The 25,135-nt window shown below is 54.9% G+C and overlaps 1 protein-coding gene across 8 annotated transcripts in view; it reads right to left on the bottom strand.

Annotated features, from left to right (window-relative positions):
• COQ8A (coenzyme Q8A) overlaps nt 1-25,135 on the bottom strand; it is a 46,324-nt gene that overhangs the window by 8,408 nt on the left and 12,781 nt on the right. For 7 of the 8 annotated variants that reach the window (XM_017526485.2, XM_037737770.1, XM_017526480.2 and 4 more), the window contains 13 exons: nt 21,097-21,282; nt 17,287-17,694; nt 16,967-17,033; nt 7,020-7,094; nt 3,342-3,464; nt 2,720-2,805; nt 2,448-2,588; nt 1,898-1,979; nt 1,677-1,770; nt 1,302-1,443; nt 872-979; nt 583-648; nt 210-296 (listed from right to left, as the gene is read on the bottom strand). In XM_017526485.2, the coding sequence (XP_017381974.1) occupies nt 210-296; nt 583-648; nt 872-979; nt 1,302-1,443; nt 1,677-1,770; nt 1,898-1,979; nt 2,448-2,588; nt 2,720-2,805; nt 3,342-3,464; nt 7,020-7,094; nt 16,967-17,033; nt 17,287-17,694; nt 21,097-21,273 (1,656 nt within the window). In that variant the 5' untranslated portion in view covers nt 21,274-21,282. Of the gene's footprint in view, nt 1-209; nt 297-582; nt 649-871; nt 980-1,301; nt 1,444-1,676; nt 1,771-1,897; nt 1,980-2,447; nt 2,589-2,719; nt 2,806-3,341; nt 3,465-7,019; nt 7,095-16,966; nt 17,034-17,286; nt 17,695-21,096; nt 21,284-25,135 lie in introns of all 8 variants that reach the window. The other variant, XM_017526479.2, reaches the window with a different exon arrangement.

Raw genomic sequence — 25,135 nt, 5'->3', positions numbered from 1 at the left:
GAGTCCCCAAACTCACCAGCTCTCAGAAAATCTCACGCACAGAGCACAGCGGCATGGGCCACAGCAGGCCCCAGCTTTCAGACCGTGCACAAGGGGGCCCAGGCTCTGGGGGCCTCTCAAGGGAAGCTGCCCCCCTGTGCTGGCATCTGTTCCTACACAAGGAGCTGGGGGATCAGCAGGTCCAGGGGAGCCTCCACAGCCCTGCTCACCTTGACCTCATAGCCGGTGAGGAACTTCATCTCTATGGATTTTGCCCGCACAGTCTCCCTGTCCCTGTCGGCAGCAGCCCTGATGATCTGTGGAGTGGCACAGGAGGGGACCCGTGGGCAGCACGGAAGGAAAGCTCCGACATCCCAGGGAGCCAAGTGCCACACCCGGTCCCACCCCACCCTCTCCCTGCACAGGGCCCAGGCCAGTGCTGTGACACACCTGGCAGCTGCTGTCGCCAGACCTGAGGAACAGGCAGCGCAGATGAGGAATGAGGTCAGGACCCCAGTCATTCCCCCTGCCCGGAGTCCCCCAGCATCCTGTCCCAGCCTCGGAGAAATATGGGCCAAGGCCAGGCGCCTCTCCTGACCTTACCTGAATGTAGAGGTCGGTGAAGGACCTGTCATATTCCCGTGTTGCCCCAAAGTCCAAAAGAGCCACCTGGGGAAAGACACCAGGAGAAGGTTGGCCCTGGCACTCGATGGTGGGGCTGTGTGGCCGGGGAGGGGTGCGACAGAGGGCAGTGAAGACCCCCACTCCCGAAGACCCCCACTCCCAAACCTTGAGTGCTCTGCTGACTCCCAGGATGAGGGGCAGACCAGGGTCTCACGCACCCCATTCAGAGCTCAGGTCTGGCTGCAGGTGCCCCCACCCTGGGGCTCACCTTGTGCTGCTGGGGGTCATAGAAGAAGTTGGACCAGTTGGGGTCTGTCTGCATGAAATGGAACTCGAACAGCTCCCTCAAGCACAGAACCAGGATGTTGTAACAGATCTGGGGACAGCACGAGGGGCCTGCGTCAGTCAGGCAGCACCACACTGCCTGGTGCTCTGGGAGTCTGGGGCCAGAAAAACCTCTGCCTCCTATTTTGCCCAACCCCCCCCCACCCCCGGGACTGTTTGATTCCCAGTGTCACTTGGGCCAAGGAAGGCAGCAGCTGCCCTGTGTCCCCCTAAGTCCCACTGGTGCTACTTCACCGCCCCTTACCCCTAGGGAGCACCTCAGGGCTCCAAGGCCATGGCTCGCACCATTAGGTCACCAAATAGCCACACAGCAGGGCCACCCCGGCCCCACCTGTCTGCTGGCACAGACGCACCTCATTCCGAATCTCCTGGCTGAGCCCTTCGGCCTGGTCCAAGGGGAAGCTGGACACCAGTTCTGTGGTCAGCACGTGTGGGCTGCAGAGCTCGTCCACGATCTCAGGCACGTAGAAGAAGGGGTGGCCCTTCAGCAGCTCCCTGGGTGGGGCGGGAGGTCATGCCCTGGCCACAGCCCCTCCACACCTCCCCGACACACATACACACCCCAGCAGGCAGAGGGCCCCTCATCCCAGGCAGGGTATGGCCTCAGCCCGGGCTGCAACCTGAGCCCTCTGCCCCCTCAGAGCCGGAGGGGCCTTCACCAGCTGCTGAATGTGGTCCCTTCTGCCTCCCTGGTGGAAACATGCAAGGGGTCCAGCCAAGGGCCACACCTGAACTTGCGGGCGCAGGCAGCCTCCCGCTGGTAGTCACACTCCAGGGCCAGCTCCCGCCTCAGCACATCGATCAGGTGCTCGGGGAACAGGCCTGGGCAGGGGAGCAGGGCATCAGTGGGGAAGGGGGCTCTGCAGGGAGGCCCCACCCTGGTCCCCAGAGCCCAGTACAGATTCCTGCCACCCACTCCTGCCCTTGACCCAGCCGCCCAGCCTCAGACCTTCTGGAAGCATGTTGCTCATGTTCAGCACGGCCATGAGGTTGTTGACGTCGCTGTTGATGCTCTGGGCCACACCAGGGTACTGTGGGGTGGGGGCAGGGCAGGGGAGTTAGCCCAGGGAGACAAGTGGGCCCTGCCTGGGGCACTCCCACCTCCTGCTGGCTTCCCAGCTGTGTCCTGTCCCCAGCCCACACCCTGAAGAACCAGAGCTAAGAACCAGCAATTCTGCCATGACCCCTCGACCCTGTCACAGCTTCAACCACCTTCTACTCCTGCCTCACTCCACCCCCAGGAACAGCTCAGGGCCACCCTCCCACCAGCTCTGGCCACAAAAGGCAATCACTTGTCCTCTGTCCCTGCCCATCTCAAACCAAGCTTGCTGGGGGCCCCTCAGTACCGCCAAAGTCACTCATTTAGCAAATACTTCCCAGAGGATACGACACACGGCCCTGCCAGGGGACAGGGTGCCCTTCAGGGCATGGCGTGCAGAGGCTCCATGAGCCAGGCCCCAGTTCTGACCCCAACAAGCACCGTGCACCAGGCCACCTACCTGGATCTTCATGGCCACCTCTCGACCACCCTTCAGGCGGGCCAGGTGCACCTGCCCAATGGACGCGGCGGCGAAGGGCCGCTCCTCAAAGTACTCCAGCTTGTCCCGCCAGTTGGGGCCCAAGTCGTGGTTAAGAGTTTTCTGGAGGGCACGGCCAGGGAGAATCTCTGAGCACAGCCCTCCCTGGGTCACCCAGAGAAGCCCCAAGTCTGTCCCCTCCACCCAGTGGGGACTGAGGACCCAGAGGGCAGGCAGAGCCCCCGGCTCCTCACCATCATCTGTTTCAATGGCATGAAGTCCGCACTCTGCCGCACCCGCTCGAAGATCTTGGCCAGGTGGGGGTTGATGAAGGCGTCGTCTGGAAGGCAAGAGAGTGTCACAGGGTGAACCTGGGGATGAAAACGCGCGGCCAGGAGGGACACCAGGCCAGCAGGACCTGGACAGGCACACTCCTGGGGTGCTCTGGCCACCACGCCCTCCCCACCAGGAGCACCGTCCTCACAGGAGCCCTCACAGGCACCCTGGGCCACTCGGCATCCCCAGAGCGCCGGCCTCAGCCCAGCCACCTGAGAAGGTGGGCTTTTTACAGGCAGCATGCAGAGTTTTTCATAATTACAAAAGAAATTTGGAAAATGAAACATAGTAAAATGTTGAAATGCCCTGTGGTCTGACCGCCTCCGGAGGGCAGTTTTTCCTCTCTGCTCTTTTTCCCATGTGTTTTTTGGAGCCAGAGCCAGCTGCCTAGAGACCACGCCTACTATGCACCAAGATCCCTCCCCAGCACACACACATCTTGCCCACTGAGCTTTGGTGGGGCCACTGCTCCCGGCCCTGGAAGTTGACCCCGGCAGCAGCCCACACAGCCCCGGGGCAGCAGCCCCTGCACCCACTCACCCTGGATGCTCAGCATCTGGCCCAGCTTGAGCGCTGCGCCGCGCACCTTGCAGAGCGTGCGTACGATGCGTTCAGCATTGGCCTCAGACAGAAAGGGACTGGAATCCAGCACAGCCTTCTTCCCTGTGGGCGGGAGGCAGGAGGGGTCACCATCGTAGTCGGGGTGGGGGGTAGAGGCTCTGGGAGTGGGATGGCAAAACCTCGGACAATGTCTTCTCTCCCGGGCATCCATATAAGCAGCAACACAACTTTACTGTTCCATGTCCACCTCCCCAAGCCTGTGTGAACTGCATACACACACATAGAGAAGGCCTCTCCCCTCCACATGGGGACCTGGCAGGCAGTGACAGGGCTGTGGTGCTGCCTGTGGCTGGAAGGTGCGTGGGAAAAGGCACAATCAGCTGGAGGTGGGGGCAGGACCAAGAGGGAAGGAGGGGCCCCCTAGGGTCCAAGTCTTTGCCCTGTGCGCCCCCACCCAGGGCACTGCACGAAGGTCCTCTGCACCCATGGGGTCGGCATGCATTTGTCACATGGGGCCAAGTGGCTACAGCCAGAGCCCGTCCTCAAGGGAGGGGCACTCAGGTCAAGGGCAGCACAGCCTCCTGGTGCCGGTCTCTCCCCTCCAGCCAGCTGACCAGTGATGAGCATGCAGTGACCTCAAGGGTACAGCTGGGCTTTTTCCAGTCCGGGGTGGGGTGGGGGGTGGGGGGGGCGGGGAAGGCTGAGGGCCATGACTCAGGAGCAGCAGCAGGCCGGCTGAGTCAGCTGCCAGCAGCCGTGTGGCCCAGGGTGGCTGGGTCTCCTCTGGCTTCCGCCCCCTCCTGGGCCATCAGCTCAGCACTGCCTAAACATGGGGGTGCCCCCGTCCAGAGGCGCAGAGAGGCCTGAGCAGGAATCTGGGGGTCTGGGTCCTTCTGCCTTCCCTGAGCTGCTCTGGTCGGGCCTCTAGCCCTTGTGACATTCAGAGCTTCTCCTGCCCTCTGTCCAGTGAATCTAGTTAGATCTGAAGCCCCAGGAGGCCGAAGTGCAGCTTCCTCCTCTCTGGCTCCCATAGCACCCGGCACTTGCCTCAGCTCAAATCAGTTCCAGCCTGGCACAGTGCTGAGGTGGCACAGAGCCGGGACCCCAGCAGGGGAAGAGAGGTAACCATGCCACTGCCCCCTGCCCCGGAGCTGAGTGCAGCCTGGCCCCTGAGAAACCACGGTGGGGTGGGCCACCCTAAGAATGGAACAGGAGCCTCAGAGAAGAACCACATCTGCCCACAAGTGCAGACAGCCGCATGGAAAGGGGCCGGGCTCACTCTGGGGTCCCAGACAGCAGGAAGGGCCCTGGGAAGGTGGGAGATGTTAGCCCCATGGGAAGAGGCTGAGCTGCCCTAGGAGGCGGAGCTATGACCCATGGGCAGAGCCAGTCCAGTGCAGAAGAAAAGGCAGTCAATGTCCCCTCTGACCCCTAGCCCTGGGGCACTTGTGGGCTGGAGGCCTGGGCCTCAGTCCCTGGGGAGGGGCAAGCAGAGAGGGAAGCCATGGGCAGAGGCCACTGCCAGGCCAGAGGAGGGAAGAGTCTCTCTCTTCATGACACACAGAGCAGTCCTGGTGTGGCAGCAACACTCCTGAGATATGGGGACGGTGCCTGGCCCAATCTGGGCTTTCCCAGATAGCCCGTCAGCAAAGCTGGCCATTCCCACAGGCTGGAGGCATGTCCCCTGCCCAGGCAGGGCTGCCTATGAGGATGAGCCAGCATGGCTCGGGCTACAGTGGCGTGGCCCGCAGCTCAGAAAAGGTCCTTCCAGGGCAGACCTCAGCCGAGGTGGCTGGTCTCCTCCAGGCCAGAGGGTGCCAGGGCTTGGGGAGGAAGCTGGAGGACAGTTTGGGGCTGTCCAGGGCCATCCCACTACAGCCTAAGCCTCAGGCCCCACTCTCAGAGCTAATGACACCCAGGCCCCTTAACCCCCAGCCTGGGGCCACCACTGTCCCGGAAAAAGGACACCAACTGTAGGTGTGGAGCCAGCCTGGCCTCTTCCCTGCTTGGACAGGTAGTCTGGAGAGCAGCCAGCGTTGGAGGGAACAGTACGGGACAGTAGGGGAAGACTGACTTCTCCTTCCAGAGAAACGCAGGCCTTATTTCCCACAGGGTTTCAGCACCAACACTAAAAATACCCTTGCTAAGCCCTCTGTCCTTAGCCCCTTTCAAGGACATGCATGCCGCCCATGTCCCCAGGACTCAGTTGGGGCCTATGAGATGGACTGGTGCCCTCGCCCCGGAACGGAGTGTTGGTGAGAGGAAGGGGGCTGTCCAGGGGGCGGGCAGGGCCTCCAAGGGAGGCTGGCACAGGCTGGCAGGCAGGGCTGTGAGGGCTGCAATGTGGCCAGACACTGGGTGTCACTGGGGGTCGCCATGGACGTGGGTGGAAGGGCGAGATACCAGAATGAGCTGACATTGCCTGAATGGGCTGGGGCCAGGGGACTTGGCCCAGAGCTCCAAATGTATTTAGGGAAATCCACCAGGCAGACAGCTCCCTCGGCACTGCTCTCCACACCCCAGGCCCCGCTAACAGGAAAGCCCCTGCTGGGTTGACCTGGCAACTACCTGGCCCTTGCCCATGCCTGAGGAGGCCTGAGGACACCCCCAGCCTGGTGCTCACAGGCAGAGGTGGCAAGAACTCAGTGTCCTCCACTCCTCGTCACAGTGGCATGAACACCCAAAGCCTCAGTGTGGCCCGTCTGCAGAACCTCTCCACAGAGGGCCCAGCCACAGCAGGCCACCAGCCTCAGTGGGATGAGTGTCCTGACCTGCCTGCCTGCCTGACCCTGGCTGTGACCTTCACCTCAGGGGTGAAGAGGTGCCTCTGCAGAGGCTGCAGCCTCCCCAGGTTACTGAGCTGGTGAGGAGGAGACTTCAAGGTCTGCCCTGGGAATACACACCTCCCCGCCCCAGCCACGCCTGACCCGGCCAGACCAGCAGGCCACGGGGGCTCACAGAGAGTAGGGCAGCAGCAAAAAGTGGGTGTGCAAGTGGGTGTGCAACAAGGGTGTGCAGGTTGCAGAGGGTGTGTAAGGAGGTATATGGGTGTGTGGAGGGTGTGTAGATGTGTAAGGTGTGCAGTACATGTGAGGGTGGGTATGTAAGAGTGTGCATGTGAGAGGGGGTGTGAGGGGTGTGCAGGTGTGTGGAGGGTGAGAGGTGAGCAGAGTGTGTAAGGTGCAGGTGTGCAGTGCATGTGCAGGTGGGTGTGTCGGGCTGTGCGTGTGTGCAGAGGGGGTGTGAGGGGTGTGCAGGTGTGGAGGAGGGTGAGAGGTGAGCAGTGTGTAAGGTGCAGGTGTGCAGTGCATGTGCAGGTGGGTGTGTCGGGCTGTGCGTGTGTGCAGAGGGGGTGTGAGGGGTGTGCAGGTATGCGGAGGAAGTGTGCAGGTGTGTGGGTATGCAGGCAGCCAAAAGGAAGGGTCTGGGTGGCCACTTGGGGCTAGGAGGAGGAGGGGCCTCCAGCCTCACCCCTCTAAAGCAAGTCAATCCGTCCCTATGAACAGTCTCACCACCCCACGGGGACCGCTCACATGGAGCACCATACGAAGGTGGCCCAACTGGCTGACACTCCCAGAGCACAGGTGTGGCTGGGGGCAGACAGGCTGAACCCTCCCAGGGCCCACCCTGCCCCTCCCACTGAAGGGCCCAGCTCACCTGAGGGGTCCTCAGAGCGCAGGCTCTTCTTGGCGACTTCTGCCAGTGCCCCGAAACCCAGACCCACGGCCAGACCTGCAAGGGGGAGGTGGCGGGCACTCAGTGCTCACACAGGACTGGGCCACTCGCCCGCCCACCCACAGGGCCTGGGCAGCGCCACACAGACACCACTTGCCCCAGAGGCCCTCGGTCACAATGCCATGTCAGCATTTTGAAAAGTGGGGAACAAGGTGGGAGATGCACACGCGTTGTCTGAAGAGAACACTCGGCTCTAGAGAGGCGTTTCCAGATTCATGCGTCCCCACCCCGCAACATCACCTTTGATAATCCACAGACTCGGGCACACGGACACCCCAAAGTAACATCAGCTGGGAAGCACTTGGGAAGGACCCAGCAAAAATGGGAAGACAGACGGGGGATGGCCCACAGCCAAGGCCATCCTGACCACACAGGGAGCCCCCAGAACCAACCACCCCCTTCAGGTCTGCCTGCAGAGCCTCCGCTCACCTAGACTTCCCGAATTCACTGGAACAGGAAAGGTGCTGCCACAGGCAGACAAACCACTTGGCGGTGAGAGTGAAAACATCTCAGGTTATCTCCCTAACCCAAGCCCAGGGAAACTGGCGGGGCTCAGGCCGAGCCCTCAATGGGGACTAGAAGGCCCTCTCACCCATCCTAACCTTTCTGTGGGGCTGGCAGGCAGATATCTGACGACCGCAGCGTGCCAGGCCTTCCCCTTCTCCTCCTTCAGTCTTCCAAATCAAAGCCCACCAATACCTCATTTGTCCAAAAATCAATCACCGAATGATCCCAGCTGTTCAAGAAAGCCACCCTGATCTACCGACCCCTGCCCAGGAGCCCAGCAGGTCCCCTAATGCCCACACCTCACACAGGGCCAGTATTCTCTTCCTTTATACCCAGCTCTAGCTGGCTTTCCAGGGCAGGCATGGGTAAGTGGACAGAGGGTGAAGAGCACCTGGCTGAGCACTGTGACCACACAACATGGCAGCCCCGCACCCACGCAACATCGCAGCCCTGCAGCCTGGCAGCCCCAAACCCCCGCAGCTCAGCACCCAGGCAATATCGCAGCCAGGGGCTGTCGCGGGGGAGTGGGCTCCCACCAGGGCACTCTCTTTAAGGGGCAAGGAAACTGGCATCTGCTTCCATGTTTCCAGATTCTCTACAGTGATTGTGGGTGACTTTTATGAAAAATACAGAACTTGCTGAAAATTTAATGAAAAGTAAATTTTAAAAATAAAAAGATAATTTTTTTAAAAAAATGTTTTTGCAATACATCTCACCCACCCCTGGGTAACACCGCACCCTCCAGGTCCCCAGCTGTCCGTCCGGACAGTCCCTGCCTGTGAGTGCTGAACACAAGCACGAATGCGGCGCTCAAGGGGCCGGGCACACACAAAGGCCACATGAGCATCTGCTGCTGTTCTCGTGACTATTCAAAAAGGCTGGACCAGTGCAGACCAAAAGAAATAGAAGGCAAGCCACACGTCATTGTAACTTTTCTAGTAGCCACATTGAAATAGGCAAGAAGAAATATGCAAAATAAATTCTAATAGCATAATTTACTTAATATAATCCAAAATGTATCATTTCAACAAGTAATCAAAGTAAATATTAGTGAGATTTTACACTTGTGCCTGTGCATGAAGCCTCCAAATGCCACGTATGTGTTATACTCAGCACATCCCGCTGTGGACCAGCTCCCCTTCCAAGGCCCCATGTGGCTGGCAGCTCTGTACCGGGCAGCGTGGGGCAGGATAAGCCGAGCCTCCTGGCCCTCAGGGGTAACAACACACACATGGTACAGGTGTCTGCTGTGCTGGGACAGGGGCACCAGGGTGTCTGTGACTGACCGGTACATCAGCTGTTTCTCTCACTGTGGAAAGCGCTGGGCTCAGAGCTGGGAGCCACAGTCCCCGCTTAAACATGAACTCCCTGACACCTCCCACCTCTGCCCTGCCAGCACTGGAGCACATGATCTGACCTACCAAAATAACGCAGGCAGGCAGCGTTAGCCTGTGCACTGCAGTGACCTTCACCAATGTCTCTGCGTCTAGATTCTCCTCTGCTTGGAGCAAGTCCAGAGACAAGCCCATAAGAGAGGCAGGTGGCTCCACAGGTTACCAGAGATGCCACCACTGCAGGGTGGGCCACACTGAGCCCCTCCTGCTGCAGGCACAGGTGTGTCCCCACCACCCTCTGTCAGGACACCCCTCAAACTGTTCTCTGGCCACTTTTGGGCTCACAGCTTCCCACTGGCAAGGACCTGTTAATAAACAAATGACCAAAAGAACATTCCAGAGAGGAGGCCTCAGGCCCCACACGTCCCTCAGGACCAGCCGGTGCCAGGCTGAGGCGCTGCCCACTGACGGACAGACAGGCTCCGTCGGCAGGCTCCCCAGGTGGCAGAAACCAGCCCAGCTGGCCAGCACCCCTGACCTTGGCCTCACAGGCTTCTGCACCGGTGAACCCAGAATAAACTGATGCCCTCCTGCCCTGGGCTCATTACAATGCTCAGGACCCCAGGCCAGGCTCTGCCCTCAGCCAGAACCAGCCAGCATGAGGCAACTCCAGAAGACGAGCGCCTCAGTCAAGATTCTCTGGGTCCTGATGGGACCCCACTTGGCACCCCCACAGCCCTTGGGACACCTCACACCTCTCCCTGCTTTGATTCACGTTCTAAGAAGCCCCCCAGCTTGGCCTACATGGCCAGAAAGGGAGTCCTGGAGGAAAAGTGGCCCAGCGCAAGCTCCAGGCCCTAAAGCCTGTGTCAGCAGCCTGGCTTCCCTCCTGGCCCGTTCCGGGAGAGCTTCCGAGTGCTTCTCACAGAGAGAAGTTACGCAGTGAAGGAATGACAGGGGAAGGAGCAGCAGCTTCTCCCCCAGGCAGGAGCACAGGCTTCTGGCCAGTCTCATGTGACTTCTGGAGCCCAGCCCCTACGTGGCCCCATCCTCCCAAAAGTCCCTCTGGGAGGTCATCAGAGCCAAACAGGGCCCTCCCTTGAGCAGTCACTCCGCTTCTGCCCAGGTGGACACCAGGAGGTTAAAAAAAGCAAAACATCAAACACCTTCCAACAAACAGGGCCCTTCCTAGCAGGCTGGGTGAAAAGCGCTTAAGGGCAGGGATGAGTAAGTCAGTGTTCCTCAGGGCATTGGCTTTTCCTGCCAGAAACTCAGGCATGTTTACAGAGCAGGGCTTCGGAGAGTTTCTCCACCAGCAAGGGGTAAAGATACAGCTAAAGATAAATAGCAGCAAATACAAACCAGGTGCTAAGCCCAGGTTTTATTAAGGCATCCAACAAGCCTCATCTGACAGACAAGTCCGTGCAGAAAATGCAGCAGCACAGCTTCCCTTTGCTTCAAGGTCTTCCTGACTCCCCAGTGATTCAGTCTTTCTCTATCCTCCAGCTGCCCCCAGCCCCAGGAGAGGACAGGGGCACTGCACAGGAAGAAGGGGCACCAGAAGGGGAGAGGAGTTCCCTGTGGCTGTTCTCACAGCTTCTCAGGATCTGGCCCTCTGTTCCCAGAACTGGACTGGTGGGGGAAGGGAAGCCCTATCACAGCCCCTCTGGGGCCTAATTACAGAGCCTGGCCAGGCTCAGACTTCCGCGTGCACCACTGAGGTCTCGGCTCTAGTCCCAGGGATGTCACAAATAAGCATATGGCCCTGGGTGACCAGCCTACTTCTTGACTCAGCTTCCTCATCTATAACAGGAGAGAATAAAAACCACCCTCATCCCCAACACAGAGCTCCTGAAATACACAGAAAGCCCCTTTTCAAGAATGCTCCTGGAAGGCAGCTATGCTCCCGAACTCCTGCCAAGGGTGCAAACTCTTGGATCTAGAACGCACCTATCTTGCTGCAAAGTGCAGAAGAGCGCTGGCACTGCAGGAAGCATGGCATGTGCCCTCAGCAAATTAGGCTGGCGTCAATGCACGCCACTCATCGCTGGCCTTGCATGCAGCCCTGTCAACAAAGGGGCATCATGCCATCGGGCTGAATCCTTTGGCTTTGTGTGCTGCCCCAGGGGGTCCTGAGGTCCCAGCCAAAGGGTCCAACAGCATCACCGCTGTGGGATGGCTCTCAAGGCCATGACAAGCCACAGCCAGGTCTCAAACTGTGTCCAGAAACCAAGTGACATCATGAGTCTTTCACAACACTAAGTCATTCCATTTATTTTCCTCTATCTTGAAGCACGTCCTTTATACTTTTGCACTGTTAAAATGTCCTTTTGAAAAGTTAAAGTGATAGTATAGTTGGTGGTGGTGTTTGTTTTAAATGTCCTTACGTGCAAAATTTTAAAAATAACCACCCTAAGCCTGTTCACCCAATGTTCATTTTAAATGTTACCACTGAAATGAGGGACACAAAAGTTTGGGGGGATGGGGCACAATGGTCCAGGAGAGAGCTTTGCTGCTGGTGTATTAACAGTATCCTGAGCGTATTGGGATCTTTGGGAAATTACGCAGCAAGAGCCATCAGCTTTGCCTTTCAACCTAAGCAATGCCTGTTTTCCAACATAAGAGAGTTACCTTACCTCTTAGAAAACCCAATAGAGTCTCATAAACTATATTTAAAAGCAAAGCATTTTTCTGGGAGTAGGAGACCCTTAATCTCTTACCTTTTAAAAATAATAGGATACCCATGGGTCCACTCCCTCTACTCTGCATTCCCAGCCCACTGACTTACTTTTTCTCATACAAGTATCTCCTTGTTTTCTCAGGTCAAATTTCAAAATCCTTCCTACACAGAATCAAATAGGAAGCACAGAAATTGCTTCCGATTTCTCACTTTTTGTTTTCTGTCTTCCTCTCTTCCATTCTGCCTTAATGCTGTCACTTGTAAGCCCCTGTGTGAAGGCCTCAGAACCAGCACAGAGCTGTACACAAAGCAGCGCTCAACTCCCTGTGGCATGTCTTCTCTAGTGCCTACTCTATGCCCACCAAAGTCTCATTTCTGTGAGTGTCTAGTTCTCACTGTATAGTTACAGAGGAGATAAGTCATCTTCTCTGAACCTGCAAGACTAAAGCATGAATGGAAAATGGGATAGAGAATACAGAAAAGAGCACAGGAGACATAGGGGATAGAGGAAAAAGGTCTAATATATGTGTAATTGGAGTCCCAGAAAAAGAGGAGAGAACAGTACAGAAACAATATTTGAAGAAATGATGAAAATTTTCCAAAACTGATGACAGATACCAAGCCACAGATTCAAGATTCTCTGTAAATCCCAAGAAGAGTAAATACAAAGCAAACTACACTCAAGCATGACACAGTCAAACTGCTGGAGAACAAAAACAAAAAGGAAATCTTAAAAGCAGCCAGAGAAAAGAAACCATAACTTTCAAAGAAATAAAACTGATAGCCACATTTTCAAAAAAATAATCAGTCATAAACAATAGAGGAATATTATTAAAGTGATCAAAGGAAACATATTTTCAACATGGAATACTCTACCCAGCAAAAGTACCTTCTAAAACAAAGTACAATGACATTTTCACAAAAATAAAAACTAAGCCAGATGCAGTGGCTCACACCTGTAATCCCAGCACTTTGGGAGGCCAAGGCAGATGGATCACCTGAGGTCAATAGTTTGAGATCAGCCTGGCCAATATGGTGAAACTCCGTCTCTACTAAAAATACAAAAATTAGCTGGGTGTGATGGTGTGCATCTGTAATCCCAGCTACTCAGGAGGTTTGAGGCAGGAGAATCACTTGAACTTGGGAGGTGAAGGTTGCAGTGAGCCAAGATCATGCCATTGCACCCCAGCCTGGGCAACAACAGTGAAACTCCATCTCAAAAATACATACATACATACATAATTCTAAATCTGTAGGTAACAAATAACATAGCTTCAACCCATATAAAGCACAAGTCAACAGACTAAAAGTAGGTAAATTCACAATCATATCAGACTTTTTAATACCTCTCTGGATAGTTATTGAATAAGCAAACCAAAAAAGAAAAACCTCACTTAAAAACCTAATCAATATGAATAATAAACCAGACTAGAAAGACAGATCACTGCACTCAACATGAGTTATTTTCAGGTAAACATAAAACATTCACCAAAATATTCCCATTTAGCATCAATGGCAAGACCCTTATTTTACAAAAGAGAAAACCAAGGTAGGGCCGAAGGTCCCACTGGAAGCAGAGCTATAATTAAAGGCCAGCTATTATGATAACCCAAGGTTCAGTTCTGACCCCATATCTAATATATGACCCTTCCTTTCACACCACTCTTTAATAAAATCTGATATCCCCAGGTCATCCTGCCCATAGCATCACAGTCGGAATGTCCCATAGGTGTAAGCACGCTCTACGATGTTCACACAACGATGAAACTGCCTAATGACACACTTCTCAGACTGAATCCTTGTTGTTAAGAGACACATGAGGGCCAGGTACGGCAGCTCATGCCTGTAATCCCAGCACTTCAGAAGGCTGAGACAGGTGGATCACTTGAGGCCAGGACTGTAGGCCCCCATTTTAGCATCAAAATGAGCCCCTAGAATTGGAAAGCCCTTAACTTCCACTTCTATTCAGCTGAATACCTACTGCTAACCTCGCTAAGATGAGTCCCTGCAGCAGCCCTACCTCCCTGAGACCTGGAGCAATCCCTTTACTTCATAACCCCAGTGTAAAAACTTCCTACAGTTTGTCAGTCTGCACCTTAAAAACACCTTTCCAGCAGGGCATGGTTGCACACGCCTACAATCCCAGCACTTTGGGAGGCCAAGGCAGGCGGATCACCTAAGGTAGGGAGTTCGAGACCAGCCTGACCAACATGGAGAAACCTCATCTCTACTAAAAATACAGGCATGGTGGCACATGCCTGTAATCCCAGCTACTTGGGAGGCTGAGACAGAATTACAAACCAGAGGTTGTGGTGAGTCGAGACTGCGCCATTGCACTCCAGCCTGGGCAACAAGAGCAAAACATCATCCACCCCCCCCAAAAAAAAAAAGAAAGAAAGAAAAGAAAAAGAAATACACCACCTTTCCTCCACGAAGGGAAGACAGGCTGGAAGTATTTTCTAGGAGAACAAAGTAGAGCAGTGCTGCTGCAAACCGTTTGGACAATGACCCATGGGAAGCTACACCTTTCACACTGCAGTGAAGAACACACGTAAATAGTATGTTTATGTCTCTGAAACGAAAATATCTTGCCATGTATATAGTTCTTTTGTCGGATGTATGAAATTCATTCTGATCTATTCCATTCTGTTTAACTTGTTTTTGTTTGGTTTTGTTTGAGACAGAGTCTCACTCTGTTGCCCCTGCTGGAGTGTAGTAACGTGATCTTAGCTCACGGCAACCTCCGCCTCCTGGATTCAAGCAATTCTCATGCCTCAGCCTCCTGAGTAGCTGGGATTACAGGCACACGCCACCACACGTGGCTAATTTTTATATATTTTTTAGTAGGAATGGGGTTTCACCATATTGGCCAGGCTGGTCTCAAACTCCTGAACTCAGGTGATCCTCCCACCTTGGGCTCTCAAAGTGCTGAGATTACAGTTAACTTGTTTTTTATATGCTGATTCTGACACATTAAATTGATTTCACACTTATCAAAGGGTCATAACCTATAGTTTGAAAGCCTCTAGGTGAGGCAGAAGGCCTGAAATTCCCCACTAGGGCCGGAACGGCACGTTCTTTCCTGACCTGGCTTCTGTTTGCTCCCATCCTGCCACCTCCAAGCCTGAAACATCACCTGCCAATTGCTTGGGCAACAACATGAGCATCTCTGAATCATAGCTGTGAGCAATTCTCCAGCACGCAGACACCCACAGAAGGCTCCATCTATCAGGCAGGTATCAGCAAAGGCTCGAGAGGCTTCTGACGCTACAAAGCACCCAAGACCCGGGCTTCAGCGCCGCTAACCCAGGCTCCTCTGGCTGCCCATAATCCCCCATCCTCTGAGAAGAGCCCTCCACTTTTTTTGCCTACACATCTTTCTATATACAATCCCTTCATGTCAGTCTCTGTCCTCCTTAATCCATCACCCAAAAGGGTCTGACTTCTGCCTGCTTCGCCAGGACTTCACGGTGCCCCACCAGATTCTAATTCACCATCAAGACTTTCATTCTGACCACTTTTCCCAAACAGCCTGCATTACCTCCACCACTTCTCCCCACCCCAGAAAGACTCCCACGCGAGGATTGCACCAATCCTGAAATATGTCAAACTCAGCCTTCCAGGGGCAGGCTCACCAAGAGTCTAGAGTGAAGGGAAGAGGGAGGGGACAGAGAAAAGCTACCAATGTGAAAACAGGTTAGTTCCTGCCCTCAAAATCATGGGAGAGAAGACAGCCTCGATTCAATCCTTAAATACTACATGTTATCCAATGACAAGCCAGTGTGCAAAGCAGGTAACATGCCATGTCTTCCAGGGGATAAGGACCATTAGAGGCCACCAGGACAGTGATTCTGAAACTCATTCTGACAGCAGAACCCAAGAAGGTATGATATTCTATGAGGAACTGCTTGAAATACTACTCCAGGAATGGGAAATAAACAATACTCTTGTGCTATCACATAGATGACACTTCATACTAATTATGAAGTGTCTACTTATTATCACACAGATGACTAATTATCATCACATAGATGGCACTTCATCCATGGCTAAGTAGCAGTGGATGCCAAATGTTAAGGTAATGATTATGAAAGAAAACATTAAAGTTGAGAAAATTCTATCCAGTTAACCAAGTCTGCTAGGCACCTTGGAATGGGGGCCAGACATCATTCATGGTCAGAACCCACACATCACCCAGCTTCCAGAATACCAGGCTCTCGGGGAGCCCAGTACGTGAGCCTCTACCCAGAACCAGTCTTGAACAACTAGGATGGGGTTTCCAGAAGAAAAGAGGCAGCAGCGGAGAACAGCATGTGTGATGGATGCCGAATGGGAGGAGAAACAAAGCAGCCCAAGCGACAGGCTGACCCACAGGAGTATGTCTCCACGACCAACCCAGCACCAGCACGGTCATGGACCACTCAGACCTCTGCGGCTACAGCCCTGCCACTAACCACTCACCAAGGTCAGGGTCAGAATCAAGCTGCCAAAACTGTGGCTTGCGTTAATTATACCACCTGGAGAACCTACTGCAGATAGCTGAGCTTTAAAGAAATGCAATCCCAGTAACTAACTTAGGGTGTACCATGGCAAAGGACATGGCACTTTAACAGGAACATCTTGGCCAGCGAATTAGCAGCAGACGTGACAAACATGGTATCATCAAAGCAGACACAGCTGCTATAAACCCTCACTAGAAAATCACCCTTCAACTCGTATAAAAAGACTGCACGTGCACTGGGCACAATGACTACTCAAGCCCCCAAAGAAAAGCACACACAGAGCTCCCAACGCTGAAGTACACAAAACGGCTTTAACCAGCAGCGGCTGGAGACCACGGCATCTCATCAGTCCACTCATGAGCCACAGAACTGTGGGGACCCAGCAAATGGGCTCCCTAAATGTCTGGTCCCAAGGGAAGGAAAGCCCTGCTGAGTTGCTGAGCGGCCCCAGGGAAGAGCTTGTCCTCACTGCCCAGCCTCCTTCCTGAGAGGCCTCCAAAGCAGCGGACTGGTGGTGTGCCTGAGGCAGGGGTGGCAAGGTGATGTGGCAGACACCGCCCCCAAGCAAGGCCTGACGAGCAGTCCAAGCTCAGCTCCCGGCACAGCGTCAATCATGGACCCACCCCTAGGGGAGAGCCACGAAGAGCTGGAATCCAGCAACTGGATCATCCTCCCATGGAAAACTCTAGCCCCACAACAGCTCACACAGGGCAGCCACTGCCACCCACTCCCACGGCGCCCTCCCTGGGATATCGCTAGGTCCCCGCCTCCATGCAGGCCTCAGTGTGGTTCCAACTCCACTTGGCAGGGCCTGGCAGGACAGGACAGGTGGGGCGATCGCCTTACCTCCGAAGTTGGCCAGCCGCCCAATCCTTGTCACAGGCACCTTCCGCTCCCGAGCATGCTCGCTGAGCTGGAGGGAGATGAGAAAGAGACCTGTGGAATCAGCCAAGGGGACAGGACCAACCTTCAGAGGTCCCCGCTGCCCCCACACCTCTCCAACCCACAGGCAGCAGTTCTGCCTGAAGGCACACTCCACCAAGAGGAGGCCTCAGTGCTCCTAAAACTCCAGACTACAGCACCCAGGAAAAGTCCCTAGAGGGACCCAAGGCCAGCACTGCCGTGGGTGGGAGCCACCTCGGCCTCCGGGGGCCTCCTAGACGCACCATCTGTTTGTGCTGCTTGTTCTCAGGGCGAGCCTTGGCCTGCCGGGCCTTCTCGATGTCCTCAGCTGTGAGGCCCCCCACAGGGGACTGGTCCTGGTGGAAGAACCTTCGCTGAAAGCCCGTGGCAGAGAATGAGGCTTTGGGGTTTGCAAAGAGCCTCCCGTTTACCCTGCCCAGAGGGTAGGCGGCCTGGCCAGGGAACCCAGCTTCCCTAAAGGGTCCACTGGCCACGTAGGCAGGAGCTGGGCCCTCGCTGTGGACATGATCCAGGGGCGGGGCTGAGTGGCCGGGAGTGGAGGCCGCAGAGAAGTCTGTGGAGGCTCCGGCTGCCTGCGGGACTGAGAAGTGGAACTCCCCTTCTGGGCCGTCGAAGTTCTCAGCAAAAGATTCTTCACGTTTATCCTGACCCTGCAGGGAGCAAAGGCCGGCATAAGGAGAGCAAGAGTGAGCAAGGAGCTCCCCTCTGCCTGTCCCCTGCTGCCTGTGACAGCACACCACCAGCATCCCGCCCCCTCCCCCTCCAGAGGTGACACAGTGCTGCACCCGCGGCCCCGCACCCTTCCCAGCCTGGGAGCCGAGCCCTGGGCTCCAGCCCTGCTTCTGTTGGGGCTCTGCTGTGTCATCCTAGGTGGGACACGGAGCACCTATGTGCCCAGCCGGGGCCAGGCCAGGTGCACACCACACCCGCAGCAGGTTCCTCACCTACAAAACAGGGCCAGGGAAGCCTCCAGGGCTTTGGAGAGGGTAAGTCAGGGCAAAAGCCCAGGAAAGCTCTGAGAGGTGAACACACAGCCTAAGGCGGACCAGGGGTGAGGGAAGCACGCCCATGGGCCCACCTAAGCCCACAGCTCTCTGCAGACACAGATGCCACCCGCCAGCCAGGGGCGTGCATGTAAGAGTCTCACTGGAGTGGTGGTCACAACCAGGACCAGGCCTAGCCGCCCCTCAGAGCTCAGGGTACAGGGAAATGGAGGGGGAGGGGAGACAATACACCACGTTTTCTTTGTGATGGTCACCAAGGCCTGAGCTTCAGCCCGTGTCCTGCTTCTGAACCAGCAGTGACCTTGAGTGAGCTCCTGAACCTTCTCTGCTACTTCCTCATCTGAAAATAGGGCTCCTCACAGCCACAGAGTTACCAGAAGCCACAGACAGAGCCAGGAAACAGCACCAGCTTCTGGAGGGAGACCAGTGGCCTGGACTCCCAGCATCAGCTGAAGCCAATGAAATGCACCAGCGGCTGCATGCTGCCTGCAGACTATGCAGACAGCAGGAGACCCAAGCCCTCTCACTCTGCTGTCTTAAGACGTCATAGGATTCAAAGGAGGAGAGAGAGGCTGTTATGCTCACTTCAAATACAGAAAACTGAGGCAAAGATGGCTAATGTACTGGTGAAGGTTACCAGACAGCAAATGACAGAGCTGGGATCCAACACCCAGGCTGGCCCTGCTGGCTGCGGCACTTTTCTCAGAGTAAAAGAAGTTGTATTTAGGCCAGACACAGTCGCTCACACTTGTAATCCCAGCACTTTGGGAGGCTGAGGCAGGCAGATAACCTGAGGTCAGGAGTTCAAGACCAGCCTGGCCAACAAGGTGAAAACCCCATCTCTACTAAAAATACAAAAATTAGCCGGGTGTGGTGGCGGACACCTGTAATTCCAGCTACTGGAGAGACTGAGGCAAGAGAACCACTTGAACCTGGGAGGCGGAGGTTGGAGTGAGCCGAGATTGCACTGCTGCACTCCGGCCTGGGTGATGGAACAAGACTCCATCTCAAAAAAACAAAAAACAAAAAACAAAAACCACAGAAGATTCACAGAGCCCCTCCCAGATGGCCGGGGAAACCTTGCCAGTGAGGGAGCCCAGGCAGGGCCCTCTTTGTGCCCTTCTGCCTATCCCTCCCATGATGGCCCCGGCCCTGTGCTGTTAACACCTGTCGGTGTTGCTGCGGACGCCCAAGGGTAATGGGGGTTTCCCAGGGCCCCGAGGGGACCTGCTGAATGAATGAGAGAGCAACCTCAAGGGGCTGGAGGGGGACGGGTTCCTGGAGTCCATGACCTTCCTCCCCTCAGCAAGAAGGGAGGCACCAAAAAGCAAAGCACTGAGGGAGTGAATGGCAGCACGCTGTGGGCAGCCACCAGGCTCCAGTGCCTCCTGGGTGGCGTGGCTCGTCACTCACCCTACCTCCCAGTGGCTGAGGGGGAGGCCCTGCCCCTTCCAGATATGCTGTGGGAGCAGAGGGTTGGAGAGTGCCTGGGCAGGAGGCCCTGCTCCCCATTACGGCTAGGGCCTGCCCATATGTCTCACTTCTGGGCGGGCCCAAGTAAGCTGGGCAACCTCACTTTCTGAGTGTCCCACAGGCAAAACACCCAAGAAGGAGTCCAAGGCCCAGTATTCCAGCGAACCAGGCAGGGGGAGGGCAAGAGCACGGAGTCCAGGCTGGGAGGGGACAAGGAATCTGGTCCTGTCACTCATTGTCATAGGTCCTGAAGCAAATTGCTTCTTCTCAGTTTCCTCATCTGAGAAATGGGGATGATGGTCCAGGCTGGCCCCCTGTCCCAGGGCAGTGGTGAGGCTTGGAGGATAGCGCAGGTCTGAGGACTCCCGAACATTAAACGCAGGCATGCTCAATGAGAGAGCCGCTGTATCGCCATGGGATCCTCCCAGTGTGGCAGGGAAGGCCCTGCAGGTCCTAAACCTGAGATTGAGACACCTGAGGGCTGTGACAGCCACACGGCCTGCAGGAGAGCAGGACCTTTGTTCACAAGTCAGCCAACCACAGAACAGACATGGAAGGACAGAGGCTGTGACACAACCTCCAACACAGATGCCCAAGCACACACACAGGTGAGTGCACACCACAGGCACACAAACACCCCCCACCCCGTCCCTGTCTCCTGGACTGTCAGGGAAGTTGCTGGCGACTGTGCAAGGTGACATCATGGTGGGCAGTGCTCTGCTGTAGCCAGCCTTGTTTACAGTCACCTCTCCAGCACACGATTTCACTGAAAATCGTTGGAGGTAAGACGTCGAGGCTTCTTAGACCTCCGCACAAAAGGTCATCTCCTCCCCCAGATGGCACAGGGATGAGAGAGAAGCTAGAGATGACACTGCTCTTGGCAGGACTGTGCCAGCTGCCACCCAAGAAAGGAGAGCCCCCAGTCAGGAACCCAGAGACCCTTAGCAAACTAAAGGAGAAAAATGAGGCAGGGCTTTGGCAGAGCCTCAGCAGGCTCAGTGGGAAGTGCCTTCGAAGGCCGAGCCAGGCTGACAGACACACGGGCCCAGGGAAAAACTGCATGTGTGTTTCTCCAAACTGCATACATTGGAACCCAGCCCCTAGTGTGATGGTGTTGGGAGGTGGGCCCTTTGGGAAGTAATCAAGTCAGGAAGATGGGATTGGTGCCCTCAATGGGACTGATGCCCTCATAACAGAGGCCCTGGAGCGCAGCCCTGGCCTCCTCCCGCCCCACGAGGACACAGTGAGAAGATGGCCATCTACAGATTAGAAGATGGGCCCTCACCAGACACTGAATCTCCTGGCACCTTAATCTTGAACTTTCCAGCCTCTAGAACCGTGAGAAATAAATGTGTGTTGTTTAAGCCACCAGTCCATGGAATTCTGTTATAGCGGCCACTGCCTCACACAGGGCCCTGTCCCACCCTGGAAGGACTGTGGGACACATTAGCTGGTGGGCCCTCAGGCTCTGGCCACCACAGACCAGTTGTCATGGTGACGGCCCTTGGTCTCCCCGACAGCTCCAGGTCCCACCCTTTTCCCGCCAGCACCCCTCCTACTGCAGGGCCCGCTTACCTGCACTTTCCCCAAGAACATGCCAATCTGCTCCATAGCCGTAGACTGCAGGGCCCGGGCCGCCATGATCAGCTCCCCTCCGATGCCCAAGTGCTGCAGGTGGGTTTCCACAGCTGCCTGGGTCAGCTTGGCAAGGCCTTTGGCCACCATGATGGTGTCTCCCAGTATGGCAGCCATCCTTCAGAGCTGGAAGAGAGGAGGCCAAGTCAGGAGAGGCTCCGGACCCACACTACCAACTCCACACCAAACTCTGGGCAGAAGGTCCAGAAGGCTGGTTTTTCCACTGATCTCCCCGTCTGCTTAAAAAAAAAAAAAAAAAAAAAAAAAAGAAGAAGAAGAAGAAGAAAGAAAGGGCCCAGTGCTCAAGGGAGACTCCACTTGATTCCGACCACTCCAGGGGAACGGAGCAGAATAAAGGCCACCGAGTTGGTGGCGTAGTGCCCTCGCTGCTTCCCACACATTTCTTCACCTGGGCCTCACAACCACCCTATGGAAAACCTGAGGCAGACAGGTGGCCCGTTTCACAACAGAACCAGGACTTGAGTCAGACGCACAGACTGCTAGTCTAGGGTTCTTCCCTCTCGACCAAAACTGCCTTTTGAGACAGGAGCGTCCAACTCCCAAAGAACTTCCCTGCAAGGTCCAGGGGCCACTCATGGCAGTGGTGCTCTGACACAAACCCTCAGGGGCTGAGGCTGCTTGTCCCTGCCCAGCTGCTATTGCTCTGCCCAGTGAGGCCTGTGACAAGATACCCACAGACCAAAAGAAAACCAGAGCCCCTCCCTGGCCCCTCAGGGTCAGCCTACCCTCAGCTTCAACTATTCACCAAACCTGTGTTTTCAAACTGCAGTCCAGACCCACAGTGCAAGCAATTTCGAAGATCCTAACCACCATTCAAAAAAAATGAACAACTACCACCACCAGCAAGCATCATCATGGCCACCACTGCCACCACCACCACCACAATTACTACTGCCACCACCACCACCAAACACCACTACCACCACCAAGCACCACCACCACCAAGTACCACCACCACCAAGCACCACCACCACCAAGCACCACCACCACCACCACCACCACCAAGACCAATACCACCAAGTACCACCACCGCCACCAAGCATCACCAAGCACCACCACCACCACCAAGACCAATACCACAAAGTACTACCACCACCAAGTACCACCACCACCATGCACCAATACTACCAAGTACTACCACCACCGCCACCACCAAGCACCACCACCACCAAGTACTACCACCGTCACCACCAAGCACCACCACCACCACCAAGCACCAACACCACCAAGTACCACCACTACCACCAAGCACCAACACCACCAAGTACCACCACATGATACAGAATTGAAAAGGAACCGTCAAGGAGCACTGTAGGTAGCTTTCTTAGTTCACATGTCCTGTTTTCAAAGTGGCAAACAAATAAGCCATCTTAAAAAGTACACACTGAACAGTACTTAGTTATGCCTTTCTTCCTGCCTAAACAGTTGCACCCTACATATTCAGTGAATTCCCAGCTGGTGCCAAGCCCCACCCTAGACAGTGGGCGCCAGAGCCAGGAAGCAGAGATGGTGAGCTCCCACTCCGCTAGAAGGAAGGGCCCAACGAGGGGAAATAACACCATAGACATACGGCCCTGCATACTGGGAGGCAAAACCTGTTCTTCTCAAATCAATAAACAGTCTGCTAATAAACGGATGTTGCTAATAAACAGTCTATCATTTGTGAGTAGATTAACATATTGGACTCACTTCAAAACCACAGCCTGTACCCACCCGCCTTTGACAAATATCACTGAGCTACTACTGTGCAGGGGCCACATCCACTTCTCTTACCATGCAAAGTGAGCCCTTCAGACCTCATCAACACAAGGTACTTTTTTAAGAGAGGAGTCTCACTATGTTGCCCAGGCTGGAGTGCCATGGCTGTTCACAGGCAAAATCTTGGCACCATATAGCCTCAAATTCCATGGCTGAAGTGATCCTCCCACCTCAGGCTCTCAAGTAGCTGGGATTACAGGCCCACACCACCATGCCCAGTTTAACACCAGGTATTTTCCTGCAAGGGAGTCTCCGCTCTCATAGAAGTAGAAAGGAGAGGGAGGGAATAACTACCAGAAGGAAACACCTGTCCAGAACTTTTCTCACCTTCTTTTTTCAAAAATTACATCTTAAAACCCTACTTCTAATGCACCACAATCACTACATGCCTCATAATTCAACAATCCGACAATTTCACTGCAAATCCCCACCAGGGGTGCACCAAGAACCATGCACACAGCTACACCAGGACGTATTTTCAACATGATTTTAAAGAAATAAAAGCCTCTCAAACACATATAATACACAAGCGAAAAATCCTATCTGCACCATGACTTCATCTGCAAGTATCAGGCCCTCGCTAGGAATCCACCCACCCTACTTCTTCCTGCTGCTCCATGAACAAGCTTCTGAGATCTCACCTGTGAGCAATTGAAATGGGGTGTTTGGGATCTGTGCCTCCTGATGGCCTCCGTGTACCTGCCTGCTCTCCACTGAGGAGAGGACAGCCAAGAGTGACCACAAATGATAAAGCAGTGGGGTGGGAGACAGGTACTCACATTTGGGACCGTCTAACATGAAACCAACAGAAAAAGTCATCTGGAGGTTCCCTCAACACAGGTTCACTAACCTGTCCCCATGCTCTGGGCTAGTCCCTGCAGGCCCAGGTGAACCTGCCCTGGCCCGGGGCTCACAGCAGCATGTGACATGCCTGTACCTCTACAATGGGCACAGACACCAGGGAGACAGCAGGAGGCCAACAGATGCTGACACAGTAGGATCAGAGGCACAGTGGAAGAGTCGGACCCAGAGCCAAGACACAGGCCCCCAGGCCCACCTTCACCACCTGCCTCCACCCAGCATGCAGCTCGGCCTCTTCCGCCCCTCCTCAGTAGCTCTGCAGGGAAGGGCTCTGGGTGCCTCATCAAGCTCCTTTTCTGGTCCTAAGGTGCTAATCTGCTCTAAGGGGCTTTTGTGAGATTGACAGTCTTTTTTATTTATTTGGGTGGCATGACGGCTACTGGGGAGTATCCTGAAACATGAGGGTCAAGTATTGACATCGGAGGGGCTTTATTATTAGGACTATTAACGGAGTTGATGCTGCTTCAGTGAATAGCTGAGCACGACGGAGTGGGGATCACGAATGAAGTAAGTAAAGATGGTGTCTAGAGAGAAAGAGAACTGCGGTAAATGCAGCTTCCCAAACACAGGGACAGGGGTTGAGAAAGATGCGCAAGGCTGCATTCCCCACCACGGGAAGGCATTTTGCAACCAAGCTTTCACTCTCTGGCCTTCCAGCTACACCATCTCACTCATGCTGGAGACGACGCTCTGACTCGGGCATCCTGACCTGCACACAAGCTGGAAATTATCTGGGTCATGGGGACCTCCAAATCTAGTCTCCAAAACTGAAAGACACCCTCAAGGGCTGTCTACCCAGTCAGATACAGATGTAGCAACAGGAAAATGAGTTGTGTTCTTTTTAAATGAATTCAACAGGCAATTCTGACAGCCAGCCAGCAGATGAAAGCATCACACACTACCGACTCAGGACCCACCAGGAGGAAGGAATTTTACTGAGGGGAGGATCCCATAAACACTCCAAGTGCCCCATTCATACACAGAACTCACCGTCTGTCACTCTTCTCCTCTATGAAAGCGGGCCAGGGACAATGTCACCATTTACCAACCCACTGTTCAATCTCCTCCATAAATACAGAGCATGGTATTGCAGACCAGCTTCTCCCCAGCAAAGCATGGTGTCTGTTCTCTGTAAAAGCCAAGGGCCCACCGTCCTCTGGTCTCCTGCAGTTACATCTGCCACCGAAGCCTAAGCATGACTGGTATAAGAAGCCAGAGCAAGTGGCACAGAAAACCTTTGTCCCAAGCAGAGTGGGAACCAGGGAGAGTGAGTGTCAGAGACAGTGGGTGGCAAGGAGGGGGGGAGGCAGGCAGGGTGGGTGTCAGGGAGGGTGGGAGG

This window comes from Cebus imitator, unplaced genomic scaffold (genome assembly GCF_001604975.1).
Source record: "Cebus imitator isolate Cc_AM_T3 unplaced genomic scaffold, Cebus_imitator-1.0 Scaffold42, whole genome shotgun sequence".
Taxonomy (NCBI): domain Eukaryota; kingdom Metazoa; phylum Chordata; class Mammalia; order Primates; family Cebidae; genus Cebus; species Cebus imitator.
The sequence above is the reverse complement of the archived record's forward strand: the minus strand, read 5'-3'. Positions and strand labels throughout refer to the sequence as shown.